The following is a 14,714-nucleotide window of genomic DNA, read 5'->3' as shown; positions in this document are numbered from 1 at the left end:
GAGCATACTGCAAGGCACTGGTTTTGTACTAGAATACGTTTATTAAACAAAAGGAAGCATATTCTAACCATATGTCTATGATGAATTCCCTGTTCTGGAAAATAATAAACCTGGGTCATCGGGACATCCTGCAAAGAAACTGTATCCAGACATATGCTACCATAATAACTACCCTACCAATATGGAAAAAAGGAGAACATAAATGTTACCTTATGAAAGGTTTAATTCCTCCTCCCCCACCTTAGATTGATTAGCGGTGGCTCGTTTTCTGACCCTCCCACCAAAAGAGTTGTCTTCTCTGGCTCTAGACGCCGTATTGTTCAAAAAGGTCTTGTTAGGCAGTTCAAATAGTTTCAGGTCAATCTTTGCTCTCAGGATGTGTTCTCCTCCTTTGAGACAACAGGCTTTCCTGATCTGGGGTGGAATGTAAAACTGAAAATGTCTCTCACCTTAGCTTGGGGTAATTTGTGCTTTGTAGCATTTTGGGTAATTTACTTGCACACCATTGCTTGGGTTCTAGACTTACTATCCCTGTGTGGGTGATGAGCTCTTTAGCCTCTCTCTGTTGATCGATTCCCCACCCCTCTCCTCCTTGTAGGGTATTTCGATTCTCCGCCCAATGTGGGCTATGTGGTCTCATGCTTAGTGATTCTCTCACCCTCTCCTGTGGTATTTGGATTCTCAATCTGACATTGGCTAAGGGCTTTCCCAGTCCTGCCCCGTGGCTCAGTGTTCTCACCCCCTTGTGGGGTATATATAGTCTCAGCCCTGCGTGGGCTCTGTTGTGGCCTCACTTCCCTTCACTCTCTCCTTGTTCGATGCTGCATACCTGCTTACCAGCAGCGCTGCTTGTTGGGGGAGGCAGTCTCCTGCCAGCATGGACCTGCAGTTTTTAAATTCAGTTCGGTCTGCGCAGTCTGGTCTCTTGCATTGCTTCCTCTAGTTCTAAGCTGATCGGACATTGGATAGGCAGCATGCCGGCACAACAGTTCCTGCAAGGCTTTGCTTCCTCCTTGCTTGGTGGCTCCGAGCTCCATGGGCTCCCTGCCTTTGAAGCGGTGGCGTTCCGCGGGCTTCCTTGACACTCCACCGGATTCTTCAGTGTTGATTTTTCGTAAGCTCCCTTCTCGCAAGGCAGCCCCGGTCCAAGGCTGTCTGTGCCGATGCCGAGCCTCACTGCTTCTGTAAAGCTGTGGCCTCCGATAGCTGCCGAGGCCTTCCCAGGTCTCCGCTGCTTTCCACCTCAAGGGGCACTCTGAATACTCTAGGCAAGTAACCACCTCGGGATCTCGTGTGCTCTGCTAAGGGAATACCCAACCCCCCTGTGGTCGGGGGAAGGGGGATGTGGCTATGGAGAGAGGTGGATTTAGCCTGACAGAAGGGGACACTCGCCACAAAGACTGGTGAAAAATTATGTGAAATGCTGAGCATACGGTCAGTCAGCATTCTCGAGTGTGGCTCAACAGCACCCTCCTGCCCCCAGAAGTTTTCTTATAAGCCAGCCATCATTTGACACTTCTGACATTGGCTCCAAGTTGATAAATCACCTACACAACAAGGTTTATGTAAAGGAATGTATTTTCCACTACCGTTGCCTTGCATCTTCAGTTTGTCGTGCTGCTCCTTGAGCATCACTGTACTGTTTCAAACACAGGCTTGCAAACCATCAATAGTAAACTTTACCAGGTTTTGGTTTGAATTGCTGATATCGTAAGTCTGGCTGACCTCATGGGGAGGAGGGGTAGAAACAGTATAGCCATACCATATATTCGTGAAAAGCCAGATGAATTATGAATCAGTAAAAATACCAGACAACCTCCAGAGATGAGCATAGGTCACCATTTTTATCCACAATACATGTTAATGGACAGTATCATAACTATACTGCTTGAGAATTTGTACTGAAATGCAGACACGCTTACTGCAGATTCTTCCATATGCCATAGCATTTAAAATCTAGCCATCGATCAATACCCATCACCTTGTATTAGGGAAATGTATCATTTTTATAGGAAGCTTGAGTAGGTCCTACTTTCACAACGATGCAGAAAGAGTTGGTACAGAAAAATTTTAGCCTTGAAAATGCATTCATTTGGTGAAAACAAGACTCCAGATAGAAAAAGGGAGAAGGTGGGCACCAAGGATCCGTTCTGTTCATATGCATTGGTGGCAAGTGCGTCTTCCACCTTTTCCATGGCCCCATCTTATTGCAAATAGATGTTGAGCTAGCATAGACCTGTGCTGGCCGCACACGTCAACAGCAAGCGCGTGTTCTATGTGTGCGATGAGAGCATTCCTTTTTAACTCTACCCTAGCCGGCTGTCTGAGACAAGATGGCCTTGTTGAACTAAGCTGTGTCCCAGGGATCAGGGCATGGAAAAGTAAGTGATGCTCACGTGTGTGTCTTGTTTTTTTCCCTCTTTCCTTCAAATTGATTACAATACAACTTTATACGGAGCAGGTGTAAAAACTGTTTTTGGAGAGAACTGGGTAACCATTCGTGTAAGGATTTATTCATTCCAAGAGCATATCCAGTAAAGTTACTTACGTGAGCATTTAAACGGCTCCAAATAGTCCAAAACATTCTTTCATGAGACTTGCGTTGACTAGACGTTTTGGTAAAAGTAAGACAGTGTGTCTTACAACACGACTAATTTTTTGAGTATCAAATTCACGGCTCTGAAATATTGGGCAGTTCTAGAGCAAGGTAGTTATCGGGCATCTTTGCATCCAAACCGTTGGTTGCCTTATGAATGATATTCTCATCATTGATAATGTGATCAACGCATTCGATAACAAACGGATAACATTTAAAAAGGGGACATACCCATGTTTATCATGTGGGTGTTCTAATAATGCTACGTAAGGTGCAACACTAGCCCATCCAACATTGGTGAAACAAATCAAACTAGAGCAGTTTGCAATATGTGAATCCAGGTTTGTGCTCGAGATCATTAAATGCACACAGGATTGTTTTGGTGGGCAAACTACCGGGATGGTTAATACTCCTAACTGAACAGAAGTTACAATTGAACTTGTGTTTGCTCCCCAGGAAGGGTGCTCAGTCAATTGTCTAGAAACCTGGACGAGAACTGCCAGCCTACCAGCCACCTGAGCCCCTTCCACGACCGGGTGCTGCTTTTATTTGGTGTTTTTCTTTTTTTTGGGGGTGGCTCTGCACATTTGACCGTCAGGCCCTCATCATCCTACCACCGGGCCACATATCATCCCTCCCCACCCCACTTAACTGCTCGGCTTCCGTGTCCCGGCTCTGCCGCTCCGTCCTGTCTCAGCCTGCTGCCACAGAAATAGAAAAAGGGCTTGCTGCGATAGCCCTGATCCTTCCCAGAGGTTGTTGCTCGGGCTGCAGGTCTTTACCGGCCAGGTACATCCCCTAGACGAGGGTGTGATTGCTATGCTATCAAATTTTCAGTTTCATTTTCATAGTTAAGGTTGCAGCATTGCACAATTTGCATATCTAGTTCTAAAAGTAATACGCCTTCACCTTGTGGGAGTGATCGGCTAAAATGTCTTGATTTGAAAGAATGCTTTTAAAATTTGTATTTATAAAAACTGTCCCAGAATTGTGCAAATAACCTTTACATTGTAACCGTTTCATTTGATCTGCATATTTGTGTGAAGAGCCAGGAATGAGATGCGGACACAGAGGACTCATGCTGTTTGCCATATACTTTTTTACTAAATAATAAAGAGGTTAGAAAATGCCTCACTGTCCCTTATCTAGTAGGTATTTCCCTACCACCACCAACACAAAGGACTGGTTGTGCATCAAGATATCCAAAGCAAAAATGTCCTGTGTCCGAAATCCTATCCTAGCCCTCAATCTCTTAAGGCGCTAAGGATAATGTCTCTGACTTGCAAAGTGCGCAAATGTTCAAGTTCAACAAAAAGGCAAAGATCCAACCAAAGTTCCAAATGAATAATGTTCACAGGTCCAGGGAATGACTCCCTTGCCCAGGTTTCTCTCCACCAAAACAAGACTAACCAAGTTATTTTGTAGCTGAAGAGGATAACTCCCTTCCTCTTGGTGTTGCAATTTATTCCGGGGAAATGGCTCCCTTCTGCAAGTCCTTTTCACATTCAACATAATCCTAAGGGCATGGATCTTTCTTGGGATTCTCTGACTCAAATATTCCCCTACCAGGTTCTTTCATATAGTTCCTTGATACAATTTTGGTGCGGGTCCCATCCTCTCAAAAGACCTGGTATACTTTCCTTCCAGGTTCTCATACCCCCATTCACTGCAGTTCAGAATCCTTGAGGCATCGGCCTTCTTTTGGATTCTTTAACAACACCTGGTATACTCTCCTGCCAGGTTCCCTTCCACATTCGTTGCAGTTCACTTCACACTTCTGAGCTTTGCCTCGTATACTCTCCTGTCGGGACTTTCTTTTAACATTCATTTCAGTTCTTTCTGCCGCAAGACCCTTTCTCATGGACTTCTTATCTTGCAATGAAAATGTATGATATGTCATTTATAACGCGCCTGTACACAAGTGTTTCTAGGCGTGACAAGACAAGGGAGGCAAGACCGAGGGAGGACAAGACATTCGATCTTATTAGGTCTTGTGTCCTTCAGATTGCAAGTGTGACAACGCAAAGTACAGTGGGAAGGGAGAAGGGGTGTGTAAGGGGGGTCCCAGGGAGGGGAAGTGCCATCAGGGAAGCATTGCTCTGAGTAAGTGCAGCCAGGACGCACAGCTCTGGCTAAGTGCAAGGAGGCAGGGGACTGTAGAGGTTACAGTCACAGCCCCTAAGTGCACGGTAAGACTGGAGACGTTGCTGGGGAGACTGATTATGGAGTAGCCTGGTAGCCAGTGAGACTCTGTGGGTAGCTAGGCAACAAGTCGGGCAGCAGACAGGTAGGTCAGGCAGGGGAGGGAGAGAGAGCAAGCAGAAGAGAAAAGGAAGGTCTTGAGCTGCTTCCGGAACTTCAGGTGGTCTGGCCCAAGTTTGAGAGGGGCAGGGAGGCCATTCCAGGGGGAGGCACATGCAGAGAAGAGAGATCTACCCCCACTATCTGCCTGATGATGCGTCTGACTCGCAGATAGTTGGAGGTAGCAGAGCAAAGGGCTCTAGAAGGAAGGCATTTTGGAAAAGGGAGTTGGATGTAGTTCGGGTCCCGGCCCCAGAAAGCCTTGTGGATGATGCAGAGGGTCTTGAACTTGATCCTTGCAGCCACCGGGAGCAGTGAAGAGATTTCAGGGCCGGAGCAATATGGTCCCTGGGCTTGAGGCCAACGATAAGTCTTGCAGTCCTGTTCTGGATTAGTTGCAGAGGGCAGAGAGTGGAGGAAGGCAGATTGAGAAAGAGGCTGTTGCAGTAGCCCAGCCTACAGAGTACCAGGGCTCTGGAGACAGTGAGCTCCTGCGGGAAAGTGAGAAAAGGAAGAATACCTCTGAGTCGGTGCAGCTGCAAGTGGGCCTTCTTCGCAAGGTCTGATGTGAGGAGAGAAGGACAGAGTGGAGTCAAAGATGACGGCAAGGTTTTTTGCCTCACAGGAAGGTGAAGGAAGAGGGCCCAAGGAGTGCGGCCAGAGTGCGAGAGAGAAAGCAGGAGCAGAGGTTCCAATGAGAAGGATCTCTGTCTTACTGACATTAAGGCAGAGATTGTTGGAGGCGCACTGATCCTGAATCCCAGATAGACGGTCAGGGATGAGTGAGAGAGGAGAGCCAAAGGAGCCAAGTAGACATTGAAGAGCCAGGGTGTGAGGATAGAGCCCCCGGAAACACCACATATGGAGAGAGAGAGGTGGTGGAGAGAAAGGTCCCAAGTTGGACTTGAGAGAGTTGGTCCAGGAGTAAGGTCGTCAGTCACGCCAGGGCCTGATCTGTGATGCCCAGGTTCTCACGGAGTCGATTGATCAGAGTGGCATGATTGACCGTATCGAAAACAGAGGAAAGGTCAAGGAGGATGAGGACAGAAGGAAGGCTGGAGTCAAGATTAGAGTGCAGATCTTCGCAGGTGTTCAGGAGACCAGCTTCCATGCCTCTGGCTGCTCTGAAGCCAGACTGATGGTTATGGAGACAACCAACAAATTCATTGTGGAGAGTAAGCTTTTCCAGGGGTTTTCTCAGGAAAGGAGTGATGGAGATCGGGGGATAGTTTGCCAGACAGGTAAGATCTGCAGAAGTCTTTTTAAGGAGTGGGTGCACAAGGGAGTGCTTGAGGAGAGAAGGGGAAAGATCCAGTGGCGAAAGAGTCAATGCAGAAATCGGCCAAGGCTGGAGCGAGGGTGTCAATGTGGTTCTTCATGGTTCTGGAGGAGCAGGGAAGCCACTGTTTGGATGACACTTTCATAGATCGGACTTGTCTAGAAACATTGTCTGGTGTTGTCAGAAAGAGGAGAATGGAGGAGTAGAGAGAGAGTTGGCCAGAGGGGGGCCGAACGAGGTAGAGGGAGAGCAAGAGGAGAGCGAGGACAGGATGTTCTGAGTTTTAGTGGTGAGGTGAGAGGCCAGGGCCGTACAGAGGACCTGGGAGGGAACGGGAGAGGTGGAGACTGCAGAAGGATTGGCCAGATCCTTGCAGGTTTCAAAGAATTTGGCTGTGTTGTTAGAGGTTACAGAAATGCGGGCTTGGATGTGGACTCTCTTCTTGGACAGAACAGACAGTCTGTATTGCCTTTGGAGCAGGCGGCAGGCCAGTTTGTCAGAGGATACGCTGAAGCCCTCCACTTCCTCTCAGCCACCCTGCACTTGGGTTTCAGGGCGGCGAGGTCAGTGTCATACCAAGAGTTGCACTTGGATGTAGACTTCAGACGGATTCTCATGACAGAGGCAAGGATGTCCAGAGTGTTGGAGATAGAAAGATGCAGGTTAGAGAGGGCTTGGTCAGAGTGTGAGTCAGCCGCCGCAGGAGGAGGAGGAGCAGAGAAGGGATGGAGAGGGAGTGAGCGATAGAGAGGGAGAGGGAGAGAAAATATACATATGTGAATAAAAAAAGTCAGCCCACTCTGAGAGGAAGTGGCGACCTGGCCAGGATGGTGCCCACAGTTGTGGAGAGGGCAGGAGAGAGAGAGCTTGCAGACCAGGCATTCAAGGGAGGAGTAGGCTTGCGTAGGAATGACAGAAGCATGGACCCACTCTGGGAAGATCAGAGCTACTCCATCTCAGAGTTGGTTGGTTCTAGGCTCGGGGAGGAGAGTGCCAAAACCTGTGGCATAGCTGACCGTGTACCATGTCTCGGTGATAGTGACGACATCCAGGTCAAGTTCTTCGAGGAGGTGGCAGATGTCAGAGTGTTTGACAGCAGAGCAAGAGTTGAGAGTAGCGACGTGGAGAAGGTTGCCAAATTTGAAAGAATTCTGGGGTGGTGTACAGGCTTGAGATGCACCCAGCGGAAGTGGTAGAGGGGGCTGAGAGTGGGCAGAGGTGATAGCAGGAGGTGGCATACTAGCCAGAGAGGAGGATGAAGGTGCCAGATCGGCAGTGGAAGAAGGTGGCATAGGAGCCAGAGAGGTGCTAATAGGAGTAGCAGGAAAAGGAAGGATGTTGATAAGACACGGGAGACACCTATCAAAAAGGAGGAGATTGGGCTGAGGGCCCTGGACCAATATGGTGCCATTCAGATAGACATAAATGATGGTCTTGGAGGAGTGGAAAATGCCAAGAGGACCTTCCACCGAGCGCCACCATTAATGGGAGAGAGAGCCGAGACCTTATGAGGGGTCCATAGTTCTGGTGAGTGTAGGGAATGCATGGTATCACACGTATGATACTGACACGATGGATACAATTTGTAAAACCTTTATTGAAAATGTTGGAGTTGGACAAGCTCCTATTTTGCCCTATAACTAAGATGGGAGTAGTCTCGACCAAACGATAAACAAAACAGCCTGTCAAATCAAAATACCCTATGCTAACAAAAACCTAATGCCTGCTCTATCTCTTGTACAAAAAGTGTAAAAAGAAATGTATGCAAAGGAAAAATTCAGTGTTCAAAAGAATAAAGGTAGTTGAACCAGCTCTCCTCATGTTAAACCTCAGAGTTAGGCTGTCCTTGTAGGCAGGATGACACACTCTGGCTTTGGTTGACATTCTAAGCAGTTCCATAATCGTGGATTGAGGTCCGCCTGGCCTTCCGCATTAAAGTCTCTTTCTTGATAAAAATTGTGTTCCAACATAAGGTTCACAAAGATCCCCTTCTGCGAGGTTCAGACCTTGCAGCACACAGTTCACGTAGATCCCCCTCTTTCGGGCTCAGACCGTTCATGTCACAGTTCAAAACACACTTGGCGTGGGCTCCCTTCCTCAAGCTTATTGTACTTCGGGTTTCCCTCAATTGGACTCGGACCCCTTACGGATGTCGAAGACTTTCGAATGTGCGTGGCTCTCTTTACAGACCACTGCAGGACCACTTTGACTCAAAAGTTCACATTTACTCTCGCTTAATTCACGTTTGCTGTTTGTTTGCTTTATAACTTCAAACCGTGTACCTTTCACAGAGACTTTTGAATGGGCTACTTCCTTTCGCCGCACCACCTCGTTATTTAGTATCGCTGCCTTTTACTTCAAAATTCATTCACAGGTCTGCCTTTCTTCGCGTCTCATCCACACGCGTGCAGCCTTCACTTGTGATATAATGTTGCTACTTTGGAGGAACTTTAGTGACTGGGGTATTGACCCATCACTCTTGTACTGAATTTGCCTCTCTCTCAAAGGGGTGATGCATCGGAATCTTTCCCCACCAACAAGGGGATGAAACAGGGTTGCCCTCTCGCTCCCCTGCTTTACAACTTGTATGTTTTTAGATTTCCCTTGTTTTTTGCAAAGGGAGTCGAATTGTCATTCACCCTTGATTGGTCCCAGGCCATTGCATTGTCTTATTTATGCAGATGATACACTTTTGATCTCTAAAACCCCAATCGGTATTCAGCGTACCATAAATAGGCTGTACCAATATGCTGCAGATAACGGATGGATTATGAACACAGCCAAGACTAAGATCCTTATTTTTGGCAAGTAGGCAATGAAGAACAAAAGCTTCATTGATTTCATACAAGTATCATGGAATGTTGCTATCCAATGATCAGTCCTTGAAGTCGCTCTCGGCCAGCATCAAATCCAAAGCTTGGAAAAAATGGCTGGCCTTGAGAAAGGTTATCAACAGATTGGACGGAGGCTCAATCGAGGCGATGGTACAAGTTTACAAGATTGCAGTGGTATGAGTTATAATATATGCCCAACGGGCTTACCCGGAAAATGCTATGAACTGGCTCCAGCCCCTTGAGGGCAACATATTACGATCCTTACTTGGTGTAGCCGGTGCTACGCCGGTAGAGGCCATTAGATTAGAACTTGGATTAACATCACTAATGGCCCACTGGAAATTGGCAGCCTGCAGATTGTGGCCCAACTTCAAAATTGCAGATTAAACCGTTTCAACTGCTGAGGGCTCTTGTGCAACAACCAGAGAAGCGGCCTTGCAGCACCTGGTTCTCTTTACTTGACCACGCTGTGGTCCACCATTTCCGTACAATCGGAGTTCCTTGTATACCATCTACCTTGATTGAGTTCCACCTCTCCGGTTTGATTAAAAAAAACAGTAGATTACAATTGTATCATTTCACTGACTAATCTGGTGGCTAAGACCAAGTATGAAAGTTACACGCACCAGCATCAGCTGCATCCCACATTTGGGATCGTGTCGGGGCAGATTATCCAATCTGTAAACTCTCCCTTCCTGGGTGTTGTAAAATCATCATAGTGGGGGACCAGTGAATGTTTGCGTGATATGAATTGAATAAAGGCACATTTTAACTCTTGAGATTTGTATTAATGTTTTAATGGTTTTTATTTTCTTATTGATATGTATTAATGCGCATATTTTTTATCTTGTACTTTTGTTTATAAGGTGATACAATTTGATGTAATCTTGTAATAATATTGCTGTTGTGCAAAGATTGTATTACCAGAGGCACAAATGCATAAAAAAAATAAAAAAATAAAAAAATGATGCTACTTCATTTGTTAACACACACCGGTCTCTCAGGTCGCTTGCCAACTCACCGGCTGAGTGCACTTCTTTCTTGTTTTGCTATTTCCAATTCACAAGTTAAGGTTAGTACCACAGACTTGGCCTCGCCTCCCCAACTCTGCCGTTCACCTGGGAGGGTCGCTGGCATCCTTGAAACACAATGCAATCTTCACTTGTGGTATATGGCCTTCTCCATGCGTCTTTCGCAGTCTGTTGGAGGCAACAACCTCCAGTAGGGAACCTTTGGGGTTTTCGACTCGCTGCTCTCGTCCCTTGGTCTGTTGCTCTGCTCCAGTAAGTGTGCCTTTGTCCTGGAAATTCTCCTGAAACTCTTTTTCCGCCTGGCTCAGAGTGTGTCTTTAGGTGTTGCCTTTTATTCGTGTGAGGAGAGCTAACTAGTACCAGGTGTATGCACTTGGTGTAAAGTGCCTGACTTTGCCTGACTCGATTAACGGGACATGTCCAGTACGATGTGAGAGAGTTAGTATGGTTCACCTCAGTCACTCTTCCTCAGCCCAGTGTTTGTGTAAAACGGGGGAGGGAGTTGGAACTTCAGAAAATCCTCCAAAATAGGATGGGGTAGATTAACAAAAGAGGGGGGGAATTCTGTGTCTCATCATTGGCTGTCTCACCCCCACCCCCCGAAAACCCCTCACCCAGGTGATCCTCCCGCACTTGTCCACCCCCAGGAACTGGATCCAAAAGCGATGGCCGTATCCTGGAAACTTGGATGACAGTCCCAGAGGACTAGCGGGTGAGACACCATTTGATTTCTCACAGGAGGGACCAACAAAGAGGATGTCCGTAGGAAGTGCTGATGTGGGTATCGGCGATAAGGAGGTCAGGGTTGGAGACCAGGATATCCTTCTTGAACTTTTTCCTACCAAACTTAGTGAGAGGGATAGGATCGGAGATAGAGCAGCAGTTTGAGAAGATGGGAGAGATTGAGAGCACACTAGAGAGTGTGAGGTGGCAAGAAGGGAGCGTGAGGGAGGAAAGAAACAGAGGGGATGATAGCACACAGAAGGAGGCACACAGGAGGCAACAAGCAGGCAACCACAAGGGAACACAAGAGCAGTGTGGACGGAAGACTGGAGGGGAGGGGGGAGTGTAAAAACACCCAGATTAGTCTTTCCTAAAAAGAGGGAGAAATGGTTCTCATTAGCAGTAATCGTCATTGCTCCTTGCCTCTTCCTCACCTCAGTTTTTGTGTCTTTATTTGCTATCTGATATGGAGGAGTACTGTCAGTGAAATTATCAAGTTGTTGAAGGGGATGATGGCAGTATGCCATTGGGGCATGAGGAATGGACGGAATATCCCTAAAAGGCAAAGGGGATACCATATCTCACCATCATATCTCACCTGATGTCATGTCATCCTCCCAGGGTAGCCTCCCCCATGTGGTCTTCCCTCAAAGAGCCGCCCCAGGGTCAGGATCCGGTAGCGGCTGCCGTCCCGTGACCACATGAGGAGAGGCTATCACGGGGAAAAGAGTGACTACATCATAAAATGCATCACAGTTGTGCATATTCAATTTCTTGTCTCAGCACATTTAACATGGCGTTGTTGCTAATTCATCACACTAAGAAGCCCTCTTTTCTGTTTACTATTGTGAAAGATTGACTGTTGTTGATTTTCATGGTACATGTCATTTCCTTTAATCCAAATAATGCAGAACAGGAACAGCATGAACAGTAGTGTTTTCTTCTCCTGTGGACATAACCGCTTTTTGTCAGGGTTTACATCAGATTAGTTTGAACCCTGTGTGTACATGAGGGGTAATGGAAAATGCAAAACATTAAAGAGTATGATTATCTTTGTACCATATCCAAACTATGAGTCTGTGTTTGACTTGTAGCATTGTGGATAAGGATATTGTGAACATTGTTCTTACAATCCCAATAAACCCGTTGAAATGTAATTGAAAATACAGGCCTTTTTTGAGAAAATTAATTGTAACCGTTTTTATTTTGTTTAAGTTCTATTAAAACTGCATGTGTTTTACAATTTCATGCAAGTTAAGGAGAAGTCTTTTTTTTTTTAAAAATTTTTTTTTAGGGTACATTTAGATGTTCATCATCCAGAAAAGGGTGATAACAGTTTTGTGGTCGGGAGGGAGGGTCTGATCTGTGGATAGATGGCCAGTTCTACCATAATTGCGTCATCTTCTAAACCCTCCTTTTCCGACTGCTAGAAACGTCTGTCTCCACGGGGCCCAATGACCTTCCATTGCACATAGACATTACAGATCTTGTGTTCTGTTGGCTTGGGCGAGGGCACCACAGTTTGATCAGGTATAAACCCTTTCCCTACATATTTCTTTTTTTTTTTAAAGTGGGTTTCTTACCTGCCCAAACCCACCTGCCCCCTTCCGCATTCTCCTCTAAATGTCCTCCTACTCCCCCCACTTGAACCACAATTGCAGGGTCAACTGTGGGCAACCTACCCCGAAATAAAAAGAAAAAAACATTATTTGCCGATCTATTATATGCTGAACAAGTAGCGCTTGACTTGTTAGTCTGTTAGTCTTGGGGATAGAGCAGCCAGGGCAAAGGGCGTCCTCCTCAACTCGAGATATTACATTTCCCTTCGGCTGCAGGGTGCAGAAAGTGGAGATTCCATGCACATGGGTGCATGCTGTTTTTCTTCCGGCCTTCATGCAGAGTGCATGGTTTCATCCCCTTCCTGTGCAGAGCATCCTGCTAATCTGGAAGAAAGGGTACATGGTGTAGGATTACAGTAGTTCGTATGCAGAGAAAAAAGTTTTTTTGTTTTGGACCTGCTCCTAGACCATGTCTAAGACGATTTGTCAATTGACTGATCAGTAAATGCTGATAACCCACTTTCTTTGGAGTTGTGTGGCTGGGTTAAATGTTACCTCATCCAGGATTCTATCATTTTTCTCCAGATTCTCCCTACAAGTGATGAAGTATGCGCGCAGGAGCAACTGCAACCAGTGAGTCCACATGTACTGAATGGTTGGCATGAACATGAAGATAAGTCTATGATGAATGGACACCATGCTTTGCTGGAGACTCTTGAACCAGATACCAGGCTGCGTTTCAGCATCTCCCAGCCGGAAAAGCTCATACTTAAGTCTGCATACATCTCTGTCCCCTCTCAAAGGTACGTGTCAGTGTGCACCCTGGTATGCTTATGGTGCCCACCCTTTAGGGCAACCACTTCCGAAGTGTGTCTGTAGCTTAATTCAGTCACTTCACCCCTGACACCATCCCATAACGGCAGTGCCTGGAACAATAAACCAGTGAGGCTCCCCGACTTGGCACTCCATCCCCACTTTGCATCCTATTGGGTGCTGGCTGACCCTTGTAACTAGCTGTTGCTCCAATTGTATCTCACTTACCTCCGGCATACTCACCCAGGTCGCCTGGGGAACAGTGCATGATAAAATATACACCTGCTAGCTTCTTTGACAGGCTTACCCTTCACCTGAACAAGTCGCAAAATATCCTTCCCTCCATGCTGGTAGATGGCTACCCTCTCCTCCTGCTACTACTGGGGATTCCCTTATTGTATTGGTCTCTACTCTTTCCGCCAGCTGGTAGTTGGTGACTACTATCACCAAGGGAGGGGATTGCCCTCCCCCTTTATGATACTGTAGTTAAATCTCCCATGCCCCCCAAACATCCTCCTTGGTTCCTTTTCTGCTCCCACCATGGATGACGCTGGGTGCAAGCCCCCAACTCCCCCCGTTGAATGGTTCTGTGTGCCCTTGCCCCCCTGCACCCAATGTTTGTAACTTGGTGCCCCCTGCAAGCTGGTGCTTATGGTGTCCTCCTCTGGGTGGTACTGGCCGATATGAACAGAGAACAATTAGTATCTACTTATTCAAACCAACTATGTAACAAATACCATAGAAAAAGGTTGAAAATCAGCCATTCTCTATGGTACTTTTTACATAATTGGTTTGAGTAAGGAGATAGATTTTTTTTTAATAAGCCACTTATACAGCAAGACAGTGTTTCAAAGCGAGGCAAGGCAAGGGAAGGGACCAAGGGAGCAAATAAACATTGAAAATTGAGAATTAATAAATAGAAACAAAAAAAGATCCTAATAGGCATTGTGACATTCAGAGCATGCAAGTGCAATGAAAAGCGGAAAGGGGGGTGGGGTGGGGTGGGATGGGGGTAAGTGTATTAGGGTCCCCCAGGACAGTGGGGGGGCAGTGCGAGGGGTGCCTATAGGGAAGGCAATAGGTAAGTGCATGTGCAGAGATGTTCCAAGCAAAGGGGGGGAGGTCTACCGCCCAACAGGTAAGTGCAGGGCAGAGGCAACCACCCGACAGGTGGGTGTGGGCCCAGGGGGAAGTGTAGGGGGGGTGGTGCTAGTGGCTATTGCGCAAGGCCAGATCCTATAGGACTCTTGAGTGACCAGACCACCAATCTCAGCGACAGAGGGGATGGTGAGCATGGGAGGGGGAGAGGGAAGGAAGAGAAAAGTCTTGAGTTGTTTGTGGGACTTGAGGTGGTTTGGTTCAAGACAGAGAGAGAGGGGGCAACTACTAATTTTTCTCTGTTCATATTGTCATTTGAAGATTTCCACAGGGATTATTTGCTTTTACAATGCACAAGTGAATTTAAAAAACAAGAAATCAATGGAAGTATTTTTCTTGATAGAACACTCCTCAAAATAATTGTATGATGGCATAGTGGCACAGTGTTTACTCCTGATGAAAGTTCTGAATATGAAATGT

The 14,714-nt window shown here is 46.7% G+C and overlaps 1 protein-coding gene across 2 annotated transcripts in view; it reads left to right on the top strand.

Annotated features, from left to right (window-relative positions):
* The window catches only part of SLC2A4RG (SLC2A4 regulator), a 403,131-nt gene that overhangs the window by 78,421 nt on the left and 309,996 nt on the right, over positions 1-14,714 (top strand). Inside the window, exon 2 of one of the 2 annotated variants that reach the window (XM_069650877.1) lies at positions 12,909-13,126. In XM_069650877.1, the coding sequence (XP_069506978.1) occupies positions 12,909-13,126 (218 nt within the window). The remainder of the gene's footprint in view (positions 1-12,908; positions 13,127-14,714) is intronic. The other variant, XM_069650878.1, reaches the window with a different exon arrangement.

Source organism: Ambystoma mexicanum, chromosome 3p (assembly GCF_040938575.1).
Source record: "Ambystoma mexicanum isolate Mex_15411 chromosome 3p, UKY_AmexF1_1, whole genome shotgun sequence".
Taxonomy (NCBI): domain Eukaryota; kingdom Metazoa; phylum Chordata; class Amphibia; order Caudata; family Ambystomatidae; genus Ambystoma; species Ambystoma mexicanum.
Note: the sequence above shows the minus strand (reverse complement) of the source record. Positions and strands in the feature narration are given on the sequence as shown.